The following is an 18501-nucleotide window of genomic DNA, read 5'->3' on the forward strand; positions in this document are numbered from 1 at the left end:
AATAATTCATTTGACTCGGTCGTCAATATAATGAATAAATTCAAATTAGCTTTCCTTCTAAGAGTTTCTTGTCTAAGGAAAAGCAAAAAGTAGTTTTGTGATAATAATGTATTTTTAAAATAATTCGTGAAAATATTTGTGCACATGATAATAATATATTAATGTGAATTGATAAATTAAATAAGTCAAAAGTTTTACCTTGAACTATGACCATTAACAATGGTGTACAAGGCGACGGTAGTTGACGTGATTGAAGATAACAAATGGAATTTTCTTGTTGCTGTCTTTGAAGTGTTTGGTAGTCTAGGAATGGATTTGACTACCATCATATCCTATAACCTAGTGGGGAAGAAGACGTCAGAATTCGGAAGCCAGAGTCTGATGGGCTTTTCTCGGTCCAGTCAGCTTATGAAACAATAAGGAGAAAGAAGAATAAAATAACATGGAGTTGGAAGATCTGGATAGCCCACATACGCCCCAGAGCTGCTCACATAGATTGGAAGCTTATACAAAAAGCCGTGCCAACTGATGATCGCGTGAAAAAGGTTAGGGTACAGCTGGCTTCTAGATGCCACTTCTGCCATCATGAGGAAGAATCCGCACATCATCTTCTATGGGATTGCATCAAAGTTCGAGAGATTTGGAATTGGGCAGCGCTAATGTTTGAAGTAACCATCTCAGAGTTTAACTTCATGGCACTGCTGAAGGCGTTTGAAAACAGCAGCCCCATCATTCAAGAGCTGTGGAATGCAGCTACAGTGCACATCATGGTGCAAGTATGGAAGACTAGAAATAAAGAGCACTTCGAGGACAACCCCATTCACATGGGCAACATGAAGCGAGAGATTTTAAGGGGCGTGAAAGACTCGGGTTCGCTCTTGCATGGAAAGAAGCGAAATGACATGAAAGAGTTTCGCATTCTAAAAAGGCTCGATGTAGAAGCAAAGAGTGCTCCAGCCCAAAAAATACATGAGGTACATTGGGTGGCTCCTCAGGGGAATGTTATAAAGTGCAACACAAGCGGTTTAGCCCAAGGAACTCCGAGTAGAGGGGGGGGTGGGGGTGGGATGGTTTGCAGGAACAAAGACTTAGCAGTAGTGGGAGTTCTTGCATAAGGACTAGGCCAAGTTAACAATTTTGAGGTAGAATGCATTGCCATTGTATTGGCAGTCGTGAAAGCAGGGGATATGAATTGGAGTAGCATTTGGATTGAGGCCAACTCAAAATCTGCTGTTAAGGCCTTTAATGGCGAGGCTATACCATGGGTGTTTAGAGCAAGATGGAAGCGAGTGATTACAATTCTACAGCACTGGAAACTAACCCATATTTGGAGAGAATGCAATTTTAGTGCGGAGGCAGCGGCTAGAAAGGGATCCACACTATTGCAGGGAACTTCGATTTGGAGCACTAGTAGACCATATTATGTAACTATGATAGAAAGTCATTTTAGGGCTTTCTATAGATTTAAATGAGTGAAAGTGTATCATGTTCCGTCTCTGACATTTTTTTAATAAAATTTTCTTATTTGTGTGCAAAAAAAAAAAAAAAAATTAACAATGGTGTAACTAACGCTGTTGTTGATAAATTCATCGACAAAGGCAGTTCTTCGCTCCTTAGAATTATTTTTAAAATGAGCAAAAATTGCATCCACAAGCATTGCAGTTTTGGTCCATGCCAAACACTCTGTTGATCTTTCTGGCTCAAATATGCTCGCTGCTGCGACAAAATATGTCCTCAGAAGTGTTGTGTAGGTTATGCTAAAGTCTCCTAGGTTACAGTCATTGTACCACCTGCATATGTGCACTTAAGTCATTGTCTTTTCCTCCTTTAAAAAAAATAGAAAAAGAAAAATCAATTTTTCACTTACTTTTGAATTTTATCCCATTCATCTTGATGGACAGTTTGACATTTGTTGAAGTCCAACTTTGCAAATTCTAGATATGTATCGTTGTTGACATACGACATCCTACGAGAACGAAATATAGTTATTATTTCAATTGAAAACTCAATTTCTTTGGGACGAGAAATCTAACTTTTTTAGATGTGAAAACCCGAGTACACTAATGTCTGTTTTAACATAAAATTGTCGAAAACAAAACCATTGTATAGATTTGTAACAAATCCACTCACCAACCAAAAGATACGAAAACTACAAACAATATAAATTACAATTCCCACAGGTTTTTTTTATTTCTATAAGAAAAAGATTTTAAGTGTAAATGAATAAGAACCTGTAAAGTGTTTTTCCGATCCAAATGTCGTCTTTCCCACCATCTTGTTCCAAATAAAATCTCGCTTCTATGCGTGGTAAGCTAGCATACCATGGAATATCAAGGGCATATATGACCTAAATAGTAAGGCACAATAATTATTATTTTTATATTAATGAGAAATTAAATAGTCGAGCAAACATTAGATTTCGGTTTTAATTATGTATCTTGAATATGCCTCTCCTGGCAAATCCTTTGTTATGATCCACTTATCAAGAAGTTGATTAGACGCTTGTTTTTCGCAAAGAAATTTATATGCAAACTTCTTGGCTTCTTGGAGAATAGCCTCTCCAGGGAACAATACTTGAGCAACCCTATAAAGATTGAATAGTCCGGTAACAGCCTGATTTGATTGTCTGGCAAAGCAAAAGAACTCACCACCTTTCTCAAAATGTCAAAATACATCTGGGGAAACGTCGTGCCCATGTAATCTTAAGAGCCTGAAACCCATTGCTGTGTCATCGATCTAACGAACACTTGAATTTCTAGCCCAAGCAATTCCATCTTCTGTCCAATATCTGGGCATAACTTTTGAAGGTCATTTTACCATAAAAAATAAGGTGGCCTAACCGAGTTTGTTTGTTATGTACAAACATAATTGCCATTACTCTATATATGTATTAGCAATTTAGCATTACCTAGATAAGTAGTTGACGCATTCTTCGATTTCAGCCTTAAAGTATCTTGACACTGCAAGACGTTCCAAGCGATCAACGGACCAAATATGTTCGAATAAATCGATTGGATAGACATTACGGACTAAAGAAAACAAAAATATTAGAAGATTGTATATCAAAGAAATGTATTTCGTGTTGAACTCCATAAGCACACACTTTAATGAGAAAAAAATTGCAGTGTTTACCTCCACCATTGAATTTTTCAACAGGTTTCTTAAGATATTGCAGACATTTTTCATCTTTAGTGTTCATGAGCACAAATGCAGTTGATGCTGGTGAAAACAAGAATGATGGACCTACACTCTGCAATTTTATAAGCTTTTCCCAATCCAATCCTTCCAGACTATGGAGTAGTGTGGTGGGCACTATATGGACCACATCCATATGAATCCTATGTTCACATATACAATAATCACATCAAATATAGGCCACTCCCTTCAGTTGGAGTACTGATAAAATATTTAGGAACTTACTTTGTTAGCTTTAGTTTTCTTTGGGCATATTTATTTTGCACGGCTGGAGAATCATCAGGAATTTCCAGGTCTAATTTTCGAGCAATTTCGACTAGAGAAGGAAATGCAACTTCAAAGCCTATTGGCATGTGTTCTGCATTCTCATCTCCGAGTTTATTCATGTTTTCATTAAGAAAAGACAATCCTACAATGGCAAAGTGAATGTTAAATTTAGGATTATGTCATTGGAAAAATTAAGAAATTGAACTTTTTAAGTAGCTAAGAATGGCAAAAATCTTTAGACCTCTTTCACGTCTTCTAGGATGGAGATTCCATTTCTTCAACGCAGCAACACAACCCAATGTGTTGGGGATCCGATCATGAGCTGTGAAGATAGATTCGTCGCCCCAAGAACCATCAGCCAATTGATTGTTAATGATCCATTGGTTGCTTGAAGGAAATTGAGGGTCACCATTGCCATGAATATCTTCAACTAGAGCAACCCAGGCAGCATCATAGGCAGAGATGCTTATTTCTCCATCTCCCATAGAAGCCAACATGGATTTTATTGTTTCAATCCATTATGTTAACTTGTTCAACTCTTGAACCTTCAATTAGTGTTATTTAAACATCAAACTCAGCCTTACTTGAGGAATGTACACATATGCTAAGGAACGGAAAATTATAATCAAAACCAACCTTAAGAACTTCCCTTTCTTCACTATCTTGATTGGTAATATCTTGCCATTTACTAAGCGTCGTACTTTGCTCTAAAACTGCTTTGACTACTGCACAAAAAATGATTATTATATTAGCACAAGTGTCTGTGCATGTGTATTGCTTACAATGCCAACTTTAGTAATCCCCTTACCTTGAGGGCCTTGTTTAGATGTTGCGCTACATCTGGAACAAAAAAGACTTTTATCCTTAGCACCAATCGACCAAATACCTATCACAACAAAATTCCCCAAGAAGGCAAACTTTCAATGTTTATTCACTCATAAGAACAAATGGTGCTCAACAGAAGAACAAGAACAGGAACAAATTAGAACAAGAAAGATGGTTTTAGACGATATGCAGAGGAGTTAGTCATATAGTACCATTTATTCACATTTGCTATATATAGAATCATATTTCTACATTAAACAACAAAAGTAACACACATTCTAATAAAAATACAAAACTCTGTGTTTCTGTGAGGATTCCATCCAAAGTCTTTGTGTTTTTCATGTTCAAACAATGAAATGAACAAAAATAAAAAAGCCGAAAAAATAATCATCTATCATATTCATAAACAAGAAAATGGACTAATGTAAAATCGTATTATCAGCAAGAATTCATAGACAACTTAACAAAAATAAAGCTCTTAAAATATCTTTTAGAGGTCTTGGCCAATTCATAATAAAGTTGCACATGGTTCAATCAGAAAACTAAAACTTACCAGATGAAAAAAGTGGTAGAGGATTAGGTGTTGGAAAAGATGCAAACGATGGTGACAGTAATAGGCCAGAAGCTCCAGGATTGAGGCAGAGAGGAGTGGTTGAAGAAGACATTTCTGTTTAGTATCTTTTCCCCTTTTTGTTGGTACCTGCTGTGTTGGTTATTTGATTCCTATAATTTCTAAGTAGAGTCTAGGAGATTTAGTTATCTGATTCCTATAATTTAGGTAATTTAGGAAAAGTTAGTGAAAAAATGGCAATTATAATTGCCAAACAAAACTTACTCAATTAAGGTAATTTAATTCTTCTAATACCTCAATTCTTCTTCCATCTTTTCTTTTTTGATAGAAATTAAATTTCAAAAGACTATAAGTAATTTAAATGGTTAAAATAAAAATAAATCTCCAAACAACTAATTTGATGATTCTATTCAAGAGTAATTTTCACTTTTGATGAATTAATGAAGTTTGAAAATTGTATGAATTTTAGCATTCAAAGCTAATAGAATCACACACAGAGAAATCTTTGTTCTTTTATTTTTTCCTAATTATTTTTATTCCTTTTCCCCCCTCTATATCCTAAAACCTAGCAGTAGGGATATATTTCGTTTCATATTAAAGCTAAAACTCTAGTTTAGCTATAGTTAATTTATGTGGACATGTGGCAAATTCTTATTGGACCCACATGCCCACATACAAAAAGACCAACATACTAAATTTTCTGGTATCCGCCCATATTTAGATAGATTATCTGTGGTATAATGATAAGCACCCAAAACTGTAATATTAAACCCCGAGAGACATAGCATTTTGATCGATTATGTGTTTAATAATCATGTAATAATTATATTTTCGTACTTTTGCAGGTTTCTGCAGTTAACATGAATATAATGATAAAACATGCATCGAAGTACGGGAATATTGGAATATTTGAAGTTTCCCACTCAACCCCAGTGAAGCCCAACAAAGCCTGACTAGAGCCGAAGTTTCCAAAAGAACAAAACCAGTGCAGAACGGGTCCACATATAAAGAAGCAGCAAAGTTCCAAAGCTCACATCTGATAAATCTAGATGCCGACGTTGGCTAGTGAACTGCTAGAGCGACCAGGGCGACCAACTCTATGCAAAGACAGAAAGTTGTAAAAATGACAATATCAGCGCCGCCACTGGACACAGTAAGTTGACCCACTCTGCAGGCCCAAAAGGCATGACGAGTCAGCATAGGTAGGTGGCAAGAGATGGTCACAAATTTGTGCCACCTTGCAAGGTGAGAAGGCACATGCCAATTGAAAGTTTAAATTGAATTGGGCTACAAAACAAAACCAAAAACAAAATTTGGTTTGATATGGAGAAAAAGACAAAAGCTAAACCAGGTAAAACCAAAACTTTGTATTTCAAAGTTTTGAGTCTCGCAATTCAACAAAAGGACAAAATCAAATTAAAAGCTTCACGAGCCATTCAGCCTATATATATGAGGGGGTCTTCAGATATTCTCCTTCAGCATTTTCATGCTTTAGCCTCCGCTTAGCAGTCAGTTAGTTTTTCATTTTAGCACTTAAATTCTGTCCCTTTTATTTCAGCAGCTTAATACTGTAAGTCATTTTCTTCTTAATGAAAGTAATTTCTTTTCTAGTTTAATTTATGTCTTGGATTTATTTATTTAATGTATACAGCAAGTTTAATTATTCTTCCAATGACCATGAGCTAATCCCCCCCCTTAGGGGGAGGGTTATGCTGCTCGTGTGAGAATCCAGATTGACTCTTTATTATTCTAGAATCACTACTTAGGAATTAGGTATAGATTAGACATCCGGTCCCAAAATAACTAAGACTGTACAAATTTGGAGTGCTGATGCCCCAGAATAGTCTCGCGAGAGACCCAAAATGTCTCGCACGTGACTTTTTTGTGTCCAACAGCTCTCCAATTTGTCCAGCTGATATAAAACGAGCCAGGAGCTAAAATGATATTCCAGAGATGAAATATTAGTTCAACTTCTTATGCTAGTGCGATGCGACTCAGAGATGTGCGCGTTTCGCTAGGGATCAATACTCGACGTCGTCTCGGGTTTGTCTATGAACTCGAGACAAATTAGAGCTGTAGTGATGTGATAATATAAACTGTTAAAAAATGATTCTTGCATGAGAATGATTAACCCTCTCCCTATTTCTCTATCTTTGTTTATTTACATCGAAATCACCGTTAGTAATTTACATTATTTACATTTCCATTAAATTAATTAAACCAACTAAAAAACCTAAAATCCTACTCACTAAAAGTTGTAATTTCAGTTGTGAACCTTGCCGAGCCCTAAGGTTTGGACGACTCCTTACTCGACCTATCCTACCAAACCCACATGAGTAAGGTAACTTGACTAAACGAACAACTATATGGACTTTGGACTTTGGTCTTCAGACTTCGGACTTCGGACTGTGGACTTCGGACTTAAGTAAAGAATAACCAATAACGTACAATTCCGAGTTTATCAAATGGCGCCGCTGCATGCCGAAGGACTCTAGACATTTAACGTAATAACTGGAATACATTAAACATAAAAACCCCCTCCCCTACCTCATTATCTTTTTAATTTCCATTTCTTTTGTAATACTAACGTGTTACGTACCTTATTGCCCCAACTTTTTCTACTAACAGATATCTGTGAACCAAGTCTTGTTTATTTTCATTAGCACAATCTAAGTATTCCGTAGGAACTTGAAGTATTGAACTGACAAAAGAGTCTCGGACGACACTATATTAGTAGCGCGCGAGACTAACCTGGAGTATCAACACTCTGGTTTTAAGGTACATGCCACTTTCCTTTTCAGTACTCTTTTGGACTCTCTTGTCCAGTTTATCTAGTAAGTTCACGAGCTCGGGACTTAGTTCGATCGTTGTACGAGGAATCGCGGGACGCTAGGTTTCAAATTTTTAAACTCCTCAAACTTTGTCGAGGATATTAATTGGTTGTTGCTATAACCTATTTTACCTTGCATGTTTGTGTGTTGGCATGAGAACTCTTTGCATATAAATGTGGTTCGTTATTACATCTTCACGTTAATACGATTAATATGATTCGAATATATTTGGATGTATGTATAGATTCAAACCACCTGCTTAGAATATTTTTGTATGTGTATGTTACATCAATTCACGTACGCGGTATTCATTTGTATGAGTTCATTCTCGACATTCCCTTAGCTCACATTTAAGTTGCACGTATCGATTGCTATAGATTATTGCATGCGTAGGACACATTTCTATTCACATAAATTTGCATATGTAGACTTCCTGTGTAAAACTAGTATGTGTTAATTGTATGTTTAGTTTCTATATTGACATCCATCGTTTTTAATTGCATGTTTCGTAATCACATCTCCATAATACATTAATTACGTAAACTAAAAATTAAAAATTAAAAAAATAAAAAAATAAAAAAATCCTAATAATTAAAACTTCATCTTAATCATCTTAATAACACCCCGCATAATACACCATCATAAATCATCATCCTATTCCATCAGTGTCGATGAAACTTGAAAAAAAATTGAGGTTGCCTAATTAAGGAACGTGCTAGCACGAACAACCTCCCTCAATTCTATCAGGTGACCTGGCTGCTGGAATATTCACACGTTGTCCTAGCTTACCTGCTCAAGTTAGCAACAGCTCAGGAAGACGTGCTTCACCTCCCTCCTCCCTTAATTCTAAAACCTCTAGTCATAATTCGTTTCTTATGAAGCCTTGAATTAAAATTTGTATTTGTAAGAGACTACGGTCTGGTAAACATAAGGAATTAGAACTTATATATCGGCATCGAAAATACAATAAACAACTGCTTATGCTATCTCCTAGACATAGTTCCTCTTCCGTAAACCAACCTCGACAAACATCTCCATTGCCATTATCTCCTTTAATTATGGCTGAGGAAAATCCCACAGTCAAGAAACCCCTTTCGGATTTCTATACTACCTTACAGGAAGGACCTGCTTCCTGCATTAAACTCGATGCGATTGTAGGTGATTTTCGCATTCTGCCAAACATTTTCGGTTTGTTACCTGTTTATCATAGTTTAGACCATGAAAAACCGTACAATCATCTTCGTCGGATGCAACAAGTAACACCACTTTTCGCCATCCGACCGTTACCAACGAACAAGTCTTGCTTAGGTTGTTTCCATTCACCTTAGCTGATAAAGCTTCAGTTTGGCTCGCCGGACAAGCGCCGCAATCCATTGACACATGGGCCAAACTCATACAAGCATTCATGATAAAATTCTATACTCAGAAGAAAACTACAAAAATGCTTCAGAAGATTCAATTCTTTCGCTAACATCCCCAGGAATCCTTTTCGGAAGCCTGGAGCAGATTTACTGATCTGCTTCTCGAATGTCCCCATCATCAACTCGACACCGCTGTATTAGTCCGTTCATTCTTTAATGGTCTATCTGACCATCAAAAGGAAACATTAGATATCATGAACGGCGGTTGTTTCATGGACAAAGGCGCTACTGAAGCAAACACTTTCCTTAAGAAACAGGCTTCACGAAGCACCCATTGGGGAAACACTAATTCTTCCAGATCTTCTAAAGAGACTCCTACCAAGGTTACATCTATGCTCGAGGTCAAACCCGATCCGGAATTAAAAACCCTGATCGAGTCCCTAAACAAAAAAGTCGATGCTCTTTCGGTTCAAGTAAATGATCAGAAACCCAAACAGTTCATGGCTGCCAACACTTTCCCATGTCCTCTTTACTTAAGTTCTGAGCACGCCGATTCTTATTGTCCTTTGGTATACGAGTGCCCTCCCCAATCTTCTGAAGAGGCTTGTGCTTTTAACATCCCTAATGCACCTTGGCGACAACATCCGAATTTGGCTTGGGCACCCCCTGCCCAACAACAAGCTCTTCAGGGTGTCAACAACGCTTCTGCACGACCACCTGCAAACTACAATTCCTACTGTCAAGGAAATCCTCCACAATTTCAGCAAGGGCAAAATAATTTTCCCAATAACGCAAATATAGGGTACCAAAACAACCGCAACCTTGTTCCAGCTAATCAAGGATATGGCTACCAAAATCAACTTGTAAACAATAACCGTGAACTTGTTCTTACTGCTCTACTGGTACAATCCGCTGCCGATAAAATAGCTGAAACTTTTCTGACTTACATGAATCAACAGAATCAAATCTTAGCATCTATCCAACAGTCTCTTCAGCTGTTAGCACAGGATAAAAGTCAAAAGGGCATGTTTCCTGGCCAAGCAGTTCCAAACCCTAAGCCTACAAACACTGCCTTTGAACTCAACAATGCACCAGGATCTAGTAATCCAAGCCAGGGTGAGGTAAATTCCATTACCACTCTTCGTTCTGGCCGAACCATCGACAATAACATACGTATGCCAGACGAAGAATCGACGGAAGCCACGGCTGACATCCTTCCAACTCCTACCTCGCAACCTATAATGGACGAAGTTGTTCCTTCCAAATCTACACCCACGTCCCTAGGAAAAGACGCCACTGATCCTTATACGCGATTCCGCCCAAAAGCTCCGTTCCCTGCCAGTTTGACAAAGAACAAACGTGACGAACATTTCGATGAGATCCATGAAACCTTCAAAAATTTGACCATAAACTTACCTTTTCTAGATGCGCTTAAGCATTTGCCCAAGCATGCCAAGTTTTTGAAGGACATGTGCACCACCAAATGACGTACGAATGTTCCTCAACAAGCGTTTCTCACTGAACAGTTTCCCTCGTTTACTACTACCAATAGGGTGGTTAAATACAAAGACCCAGGTCGACCAACTGTACCATGCACATTGGGCGACAAGTATATCGCTACTGCACTTTTAGACTTAGGCTCCAGTGTTAACCTACTTCCCTACTACTTATTTAAGCAGTTAGGTCTTCATGAGTTAAAACCTACCAATATGACTCTACAACTCGCGGATCGCTCCATCAAGTACCCAAAGGGCATAATAGAAAACGTCATAGTCAAGGTCAAAGATTTTTACTACCCTGTTGATTTTGTCATTCTAGATACCGAAGTGGCATGTGATTCCATTCCTATCATCTTGGGACGTCCATTTCTTGCAATTGCTAATGGTCTCATAAATTGTTGGGACGGTTTGATGACGTTGTCTTTCGGGAACCTTTCTGTCGAACTCAACGTCTTCAAATTAATGAAACAATTTCCCGATCCTATAATGGAGGGTGAGATTAGCTTGGTTGATAGTCTGGCACATGATTATTTCACAAAGTTTTTTTCCGAAGATGAGGTACACCAATTTCTTTCTTTTGATAATCCTGAGTTTGATGATGACTCGTAAATTAAGGATGTCCACGCATTATTAGAGTCAGTACCACTATTTGATCCTACTACTGCGGTACTAACTGATCCAGAAGAACCAGACTCGATCTTTTCCATTGAAGAGACGGTCGCTCACGAATCCTTAATCCCAAATCCTCCAACTCCTGATTTAAAATCTCTACCCTCTGATTTGAAGTACGTGCATCTCGATCCCGATGGTAGTCACCCTATAATAATTTCTGCTCACTTAACTACCAACGAAGAAGCATGTTTGATTCATGTCATTCGTGAACACCGCTCCGCTATCGGGTGGTCCTTAGATGATATCAAGGGAATAGACCCTAGCGTATGCACGCATCGTATACATCTCTATGACGGCTCAAAGACATCGTGAGAACCGCAACGTCGCCTTAACCCCGCCATGATAGAGGTGGTGAGAGAGGAAGTTTTACGTTTACTTGACAAGGGTATCATATACCCTATCTCTGATAGTGACTGGGTTAGTCCTGTCCACGTTGTTCCTAAAAAGTCCGGCATTCAAGTTGTACAGAATGAAAATGGTGAATGCATTTCCACTCACATTCCATTAAAATGGAGAATTTGCATTGACTATCGCAAACTTAATGCCAGAACGCGTAAAGATCACTTTCCTCTCCCATTCATTGACCATATGCATGCTAGAACGTTTAGCCGGTCATGCTTACTATTGTTTTCTTGATGGTTATTCCGGCGACTTCTATAACACCCCGTGTTTTAATTCTTTTATTTTCCTAATAATAATAATAATAAAGATAATAATAATAGATAATAGATAAAATAAAATAGGATAAGTGTTAGTGGAAATAGGAGACGTGGGTTTATGGGATAAACCTTCTTCCCTATTTCGGGGGTTTTGTTTTGAACAGAACAGAAAATAGAATAGGGTTGGTCAAAAACACCGCGAGAGTTTTACAGAAAAGGGAGAAGTTTTACTGACAACAGAAAAGGAAGATTTTTCCTGGTAGCTGGCTGATAGTCGGAGCGCGCTAAAGGTGAGTAGCTATTTTTGCTATTTCACCGAAAGTTATAGTTTTCGTATATCGGTGTATAGGTTTCTGTTTTTATATATACTGATCATTATCCTGTTGTATTGGACTTCGTGCCATTTGTATTATTAAACTTTGTTGAATTTCGGATTTGTAATTAATCTGTCGAAACTTTGTTAAAATTGGGTAAACTGTTGAATCTCGACAGACGTCAATGGCGTCAGCCCACAGAAATCGTTTTGTATAATTTAACTCTTTGTTTTGGTTTGTAAACTCCTATGGTTGAAGTGTTGTGGTATATTGGGTTGTGTAGTCGTGATGTCGGGCAAAGATGAAGCTTCGGAGGGAGGCATTAATGGTGTTATTCTTGCCATTCTTGTGATAATCTTGGGACTTGGGTTTTTATCGGTTTTAAAATGGTTTGAACGGTTTTTGTTTGATTTGGTGGGTTGTTGATGTATGTGTGAATGTTGGAATGTGGATGGGGTCTGTTGCAAGGTGGCGGAAGCCATTAATTCATGACGAAAAGTTTTAGATCTAGTTTTGAAGGAGATAGGGATTGAATGATTTGGGGGTTTTGTTTTATTAAAAGTGTTTGGTTTTGATAAGGAGTAAAATCGGTTTGATGAAGTGAGGAGTGGTGGCGATTTTTGGTGGTGGTGGTGGAGGAAGAAGGTTGGAGAAGATGAACAAGAAATCTCGGTTGGGCTTTGGGCCTAAACCTTTTGGTTTTGTGTGGGCGAAAATCTAATTTAGTTTGGGGCGATTTTAGTTAAGTTGTTAGGGGCTGGACCACATTAGTTATGTTGGGCCATTTCTATTTTTGTTTTATTTTGGGCCCGATTTTAGTTTGTTTTGTTTGGGCCTTCTCCCATTTGTTTTCGGGCCGAACTCAGTTGTGTTTTGGGCGATTCGCCTCACCAAGTTTTTGGGCCAGTTTCTAATATTGCTTGGGGCCAGTCCATAGGACTTAAAATAGATCTTTTTTTGGGTCTTTCAATGTTTAGACTTTCGGGTTCTGAGGTTTGGGCTTGGCCAGTTGGGTCCGAATCATTACCTTAGTCATGAGCCCATGAGCCATGCATATTGACCTTAGCCATGAACCACGGCTATGACCCTGAACCTGTTGAACATGAAAACCACAGTTTGACTTTGACAATGACGTGTTGACTTTGACAATGATGTGTTGACTTTGACCAGAGTTGATTGTTGACCAGGGTTGACTTTGACCAGTTGACCCAATTTGACCTTTTAACTCGGATTATGATTCGGTCTATTAGGATAGATCTAGGGCTATTAGCATGCTTGGCTTTAGGCTAAGACCTTTCTATATATACATGTGTACGTGTATTAACTACTCGGTGATTTTGCAGTATTTTATGATATGCAACGTTATGACACTTAGACATTCATGAAATTAATAACGCGTAAACCAAAAATACATTTACCAAGATACTCATTCGTTCTCTGAAATGATATATACAATAAAGTTCAATAATGCGTAAATAAATTTACCACAACCTTTTAGAACTCTCCACGCCTTAAGTTTTGGAATTGAGTTTTATGACTGTTGATGTCATAGGTTAGGTGGGCATTTATTGAATATGCCATAAATGGCCCGTTAGCGTTATCTATGGATATTCATTGAATGTGTCATGAATGACCCGGGTATTCATTGAATGTGCCATGACTGACCAGATTCTTTGGACTGCCCTAGAAAGGAACTAAGGTATTCGCCTTGCGGGTTAGTTGTATTCCTTGAGTGTACGGGAATGTAGGGTTGGGTATTCCTTGAATGTGACGGGAATGACCTAAGGTATATAGGCACTAAATGGTGAGTATATAAGAAAAGAAATTGATTATTTGATAAGAGAAATTGATTTGATTATGCGAGTATATTTGGGCTTGCATTAGAATACCTATAGGATATCTACACATATTATATAAAATTGCTAACTTTCTTTTGCAGGAGGGTAGGACTTAATAATATTTTTTGTGCGGGGGACGGGTCCTACCCTTTATACAAAGCCATGGATATCGGTAAGTTTTAATGCAATGTTTTAGATATTAAAACGAGTGATTTGAATGAGTTAATATAATGGAAGTTTTGCTTGGGAAGAAACTATGCCGGTTGAAATGACGGAACTACCTGTCTTCCAAGCTGAGAATGATTAAGTTATGGGAAAATATAAAGTGATTGTTTGGATAATTAAAGTATGATAATGTTTATATGTGGTTAGTCTACTCATACTAGCAAATTTAATTTTGCTGACCTATGTTTGCTTTGTTTTGGCAACGTGGGTATGTTCTTGGGAACATAGGTGGAAGGCAAAGGGAACCGCAGGGCGCAGATTTGGATTTGATCTGGAGCAGTCCGGGAGTTTATTTTGATTAGGTCTGATCTTTTGGAAGTATGTAATAACGTAGTTTTCTTTTCATATGACATGAAAATACGATGTTGAAGACCTGTTATTCTTAGAGTGGTTTGATGTTTTATTGGGACGGAAGATAGATTTTTTTTATAAAGTAATAAAGAGAATTTTGGAGATTGAATTGTGGTTAAGATTTTAAATGATGTGGGTTTTCGGTTTTGGCATGTGTAGTATCCACCCCGTCATAGCCTGGGTTTTTAGACAATTGAATATAGTGATGTTTGAGATATTTATATTTCAAATATTCATTTTTTAATTGTTTAGAAAATTCGGGTTGTGACAACTTCCAAATTGTCATTGATCTCGCCGATCAAGAAAAGACAACTTTCACATGTCCCTTTGGAACCTTTGCATATAAACGAATGCCTTTTGGTCTTTGCAATACCCCGGACACCTTCCAACGCTGCATGCTCCACATTTTCAGTGATATGGTGGAACGTTATATGGAAGTCTTCATGGACGACTTTTCCATTTATGGAAATTCCTTTAACGAATGCCTATCCAACCTTTTTAAGGTGTTGACGCTTTGCGAAGAGAAAAATCTGGTACTTAATTGGGAGAAGTGTCATTTTATGGTTACCAAAGGACTTGTTCTAGGTCATATTATTTCGAAAGACGGGATAGAGGTTGATAAAGCTAAAATTGTTAAAATTGCTTCGCTACCTTTCCCACATACAGTTCGTGATATCCATGCATTTTTAGGACACGCTGGGTTTTACAGGAGATTCATTCAGGATTTTTCTAAGGTTGCTCGACCCTTAACCAATCTCCTGTTGAAGGATGCGGTATTCGACTTCAATTACAATTGCAAACAAGCTTTTGAAACTCTAAAAACCGCCCTGACTACCGCTCCTATCATTCAACCCCCTGATTGGTCTCAACCATTCGAACTGATGTGTGACACTAGCGACTTTGCTATTGGCGCCGTACTAGGCCAACGACGTGATGACAAACCCATTGTCATTTACTACACTAGTAAAACTCTTAATGACTCTTAACGCAATTACACAACAACTGAGAAAGAGTTCCTAGCTGTTGTCTATGCTTTGGATAAGTTTCGCACCATCGTATATACTGACCATGCCGCACTTCGATACTTACTCGCAAAAAAGGACGCGAAACAACGATTGTTCCGCTGGATCCTTCTCTTGCAAGAATTCACCCTGGAAATCAAAGACAAGAAAGGAACCGAAAATGTCGTGGCCGACCATTTATCAAGGCTGGTTGGTGACATTGATAGTGATTCTGAAGCCATCTGTGATTCCTTCCCAGATGAATATTTGTACTCCATTTTCTCCTCTCCATGGTATGCAGATATCGTTAATTACCTAGTTACTGAGGAAGTTCCTTCCTCGTGGTCACGTCCCGATCGTAAAAAGTTCTTATCCACTGTAAAATATTATTTCTGGGATGACCCTTACCTCTTTAAGTATTGTTTCGACCAACTCATTCGTCGCTGCATTCCCGGGAGCACACCGACGTATTATCTTTTTGCCATGAACAATCTTGCGGAGGTCATTTCAGTGGAAAGAAAACTGCAGCCAAGGTGTTGCAATGTGGTTTTTACTGGCCTACCCTTTTTCGCGATGCACACGAACTTTTTATAGCCTGCATTCGTTGTCAGCACTTAGGTCGAATTACAAAACGCAATATGATGCCCCTAAATCCTATCTTGATTGTGGAAATTTTTGATGTTTGGGGCATTCATTTTATGGGACCCTTCAAGATTTCTCAAAGTTTTCTCTACATTCTAGTCGCTGTAGACTATGTGTCCAAATGGATTGAGGCACTCGCATGTCGCTCAAATGACCATAAGACTGTCGTGAAATTTGTAAAAGAAAATATTTTCTCTCGTTTTGGTGTCCCCAAGGCTATCATCAGTGATTTTGTAATAAAATTTTTGGGTTTTTAATGAAAAAATATGGAGTTACTCACAAAGTTGCTACTCCATATCACCCACAAACGAGTGGCTAAGTGGAAGTTTCCAACAGAGAGATAAAGTCCATTTTGGAGAAAACTGTCAATCCATCAAGAAAAGACTGGTCTCTCTGCTTATCGGATGCCTTGTGGGCATACCGAACATCATTTAAGACACCTATAGGGATGTCTCCTTACCGCATTGTTTTTGGAAAACCTTGTCATCTGCCAGTTGAACTTGAGCATCGTGCCCTTTGGGCCATCAAAAGCCTCAATTACAATATCAACGAGGCAGGCGAGAAGCCAAAACTGCAATTAAATGAGTTTGAGGAGATTCGGAGTGATGTTTATGATCTCTTGAAATCCTACAAAGCTAATATGAAAAGAGTGCACGACAAGCACATTTTGCGTAAGGATTTTAAAATTGGCCAAAAGGTTTTACTGTACAACTCCAGATTACACATTTTTCCTGGTAAATTGAAAACACGATGGTCTGGTCCTTTCATTGTGTCAGCTGTGACACATTATGGGGCAATCTCTTTGTTTAATCCACAAGATAACAGCGAATTTCAAGTCAATGGACAATGCCTAAAATATTACCACGAGTTACGCTCTCCAGATGTTGAACAGACTCTTCTTCAGGATCCGGTCTACATAGACTAGATGTTTCGTTTGGTGTACTCAATCTTGCTTCTATAGAGGGTACACCATTTTGGTAGCCGGGCCATCTTCTATTTTATGATCTCAAAAGTTCTTTAAAGTGTGTGGTTGCAAGCCCCGGAACCTTAGTCCACGGAAACTCTATTTCAGAACTGAGTATAAATGTCTTCTGCAACACGAGCAAACGTGCCTGTCGGTAAACGATGGGTGCCTAAAATTTCACTTCCTTCCTTCCCTTCCTTTTTCTATTCTCTGCCTCGCGAACTTCAGCTAATCATTTGGTGTAAGTCTCACTCATCACGAATAGGGAATGGTCGTATACTTTTGCTCGTAAACGATGCGCGCGAAGAAAAGAGTGGTGTATGCATTGCCAAACACCCTTCTGTCAAGGTCTTGACTTCCTATCCGATATTACCCAGTTTAAGGTATACTTTTGTCTGACACCAGCTGCGCAGGATAATCTTTGCCGTCGCACCGTTTCTCCCACAGGTTGGGAATCGTCTTGAGAATCTGACGTTACAAGACTCACACACTTCTTGAGAATCTGACATTAAAAGACTCGATTCGTTTTGAGGATCTAACGTTAAAAGACTCACCTTGTAGATATGTATATATTGTTGACAAATTCCCCATGCTTTAAGTTGTTGTACACATAGAGTTTCGTGTTCAACCTCGGATGTTACATACTTGGAACACAAATGGGCAACAGATTCCACTAGACCAACCCCTAGAACTGGTTACTTTGAGTTCCCTTTGGGGCGGTTTGAGGATAGCCGTATGTAATAAGGGCAATATTATTAGATCAGAAGTACAAGCGCCCCAGTCGGGGCCGTACCCTGCCCCTAACCCCATAATACATAAAGATAAAGCCACAGTCTGGCTGGATTGGGTTCATTCCAGAGCTGACATGACAGTTGCCTATGAATTTAGATGATGACTCTTCTGGACATCCAGTGTATTTCACGTAATCTCCCTTGTATATAAATAAAACATTTGTTTATAAATAAAACACCCTTCTTTCTTTTCAAAACTCTTGTGACCTTTGAGAATGACTCATATAATTGGATAACATTTTTCGTGCCGATCATTTCGATATCTCGTTCATCCAATTCGGAGTCCAAACGAGTCGTGGGTGAGCGTTTAGATTTTTTAGGCCTAAATCGGGCTTTAGGCTTGATTTGGGCTTGGGAAATTTTTTGGCCCAACCAAATCTCGAAATCTTAGGCCTTTTAAACCCGACAAACCCGACCACACGCGTCACCATCACACACTTCGTCTTCCCAAATTTTCGGATCTTGTCCCCTCTCGATTAAGTCTCGCACGAGACA

At 38.5% G+C, this 18501-nt stretch overlaps 2 protein-coding genes across 2 annotated transcripts; one reads left to right on the plus strand and one right to left on the minus strand.

Annotated features, from left to right (window-relative positions):
* The first annotated feature begins 219 nt into the window (after positions 1 to 219).
* On the plus strand, positions 220 to 1115 carry LOC147518052 (uncharacterized). Its single transcript, XM_086593790.1, has 2 exons — positions 220 to 293; positions 344 to 1115. The coding sequence occupies exons 1-2, from the start codon at positions 220 to 222 to the stop codon at positions 1113 to 1115; spliced, it is 846 nt and encodes a 281-aa protein (XP_086449916.1).
* A 2301-nt stretch (positions 1116 to 3416) lies between these two features.
* Positions 3417 to 4952, minus strand: LOC147518053 ((-)-kolavenyl diphosphate synthase TPS28, chloroplastic-like). Its single transcript, XM_086593791.1, has 5 exons — positions 4841 to 4952; positions 4271 to 4348; positions 4099 to 4187; positions 3704 to 3980; positions 3417 to 3604 (listed from the first exon to the last, which is right to left on the minus strand). The coding sequence occupies exons 1-5, from the start codon at positions 4950 to 4952 to the stop codon at positions 3417 to 3419; spliced, it is 744 nt and encodes a 247-aa protein (XP_086449917.1).
* Between the last annotated feature and the right edge of the window lie 13549 nt (positions 4953 to 18501).

This window comes from Coptis chinensis, chromosome 2 (genome assembly GCF_015680905.1).
Source record: "Coptis chinensis isolate HL-2020 chromosome 2, ASM1568090v1, whole genome shotgun sequence".
NCBI classification, from domain to species: Eukaryota; Viridiplantae; Streptophyta; class Magnoliopsida; order Ranunculales; family Ranunculaceae; genus Coptis; species Coptis chinensis.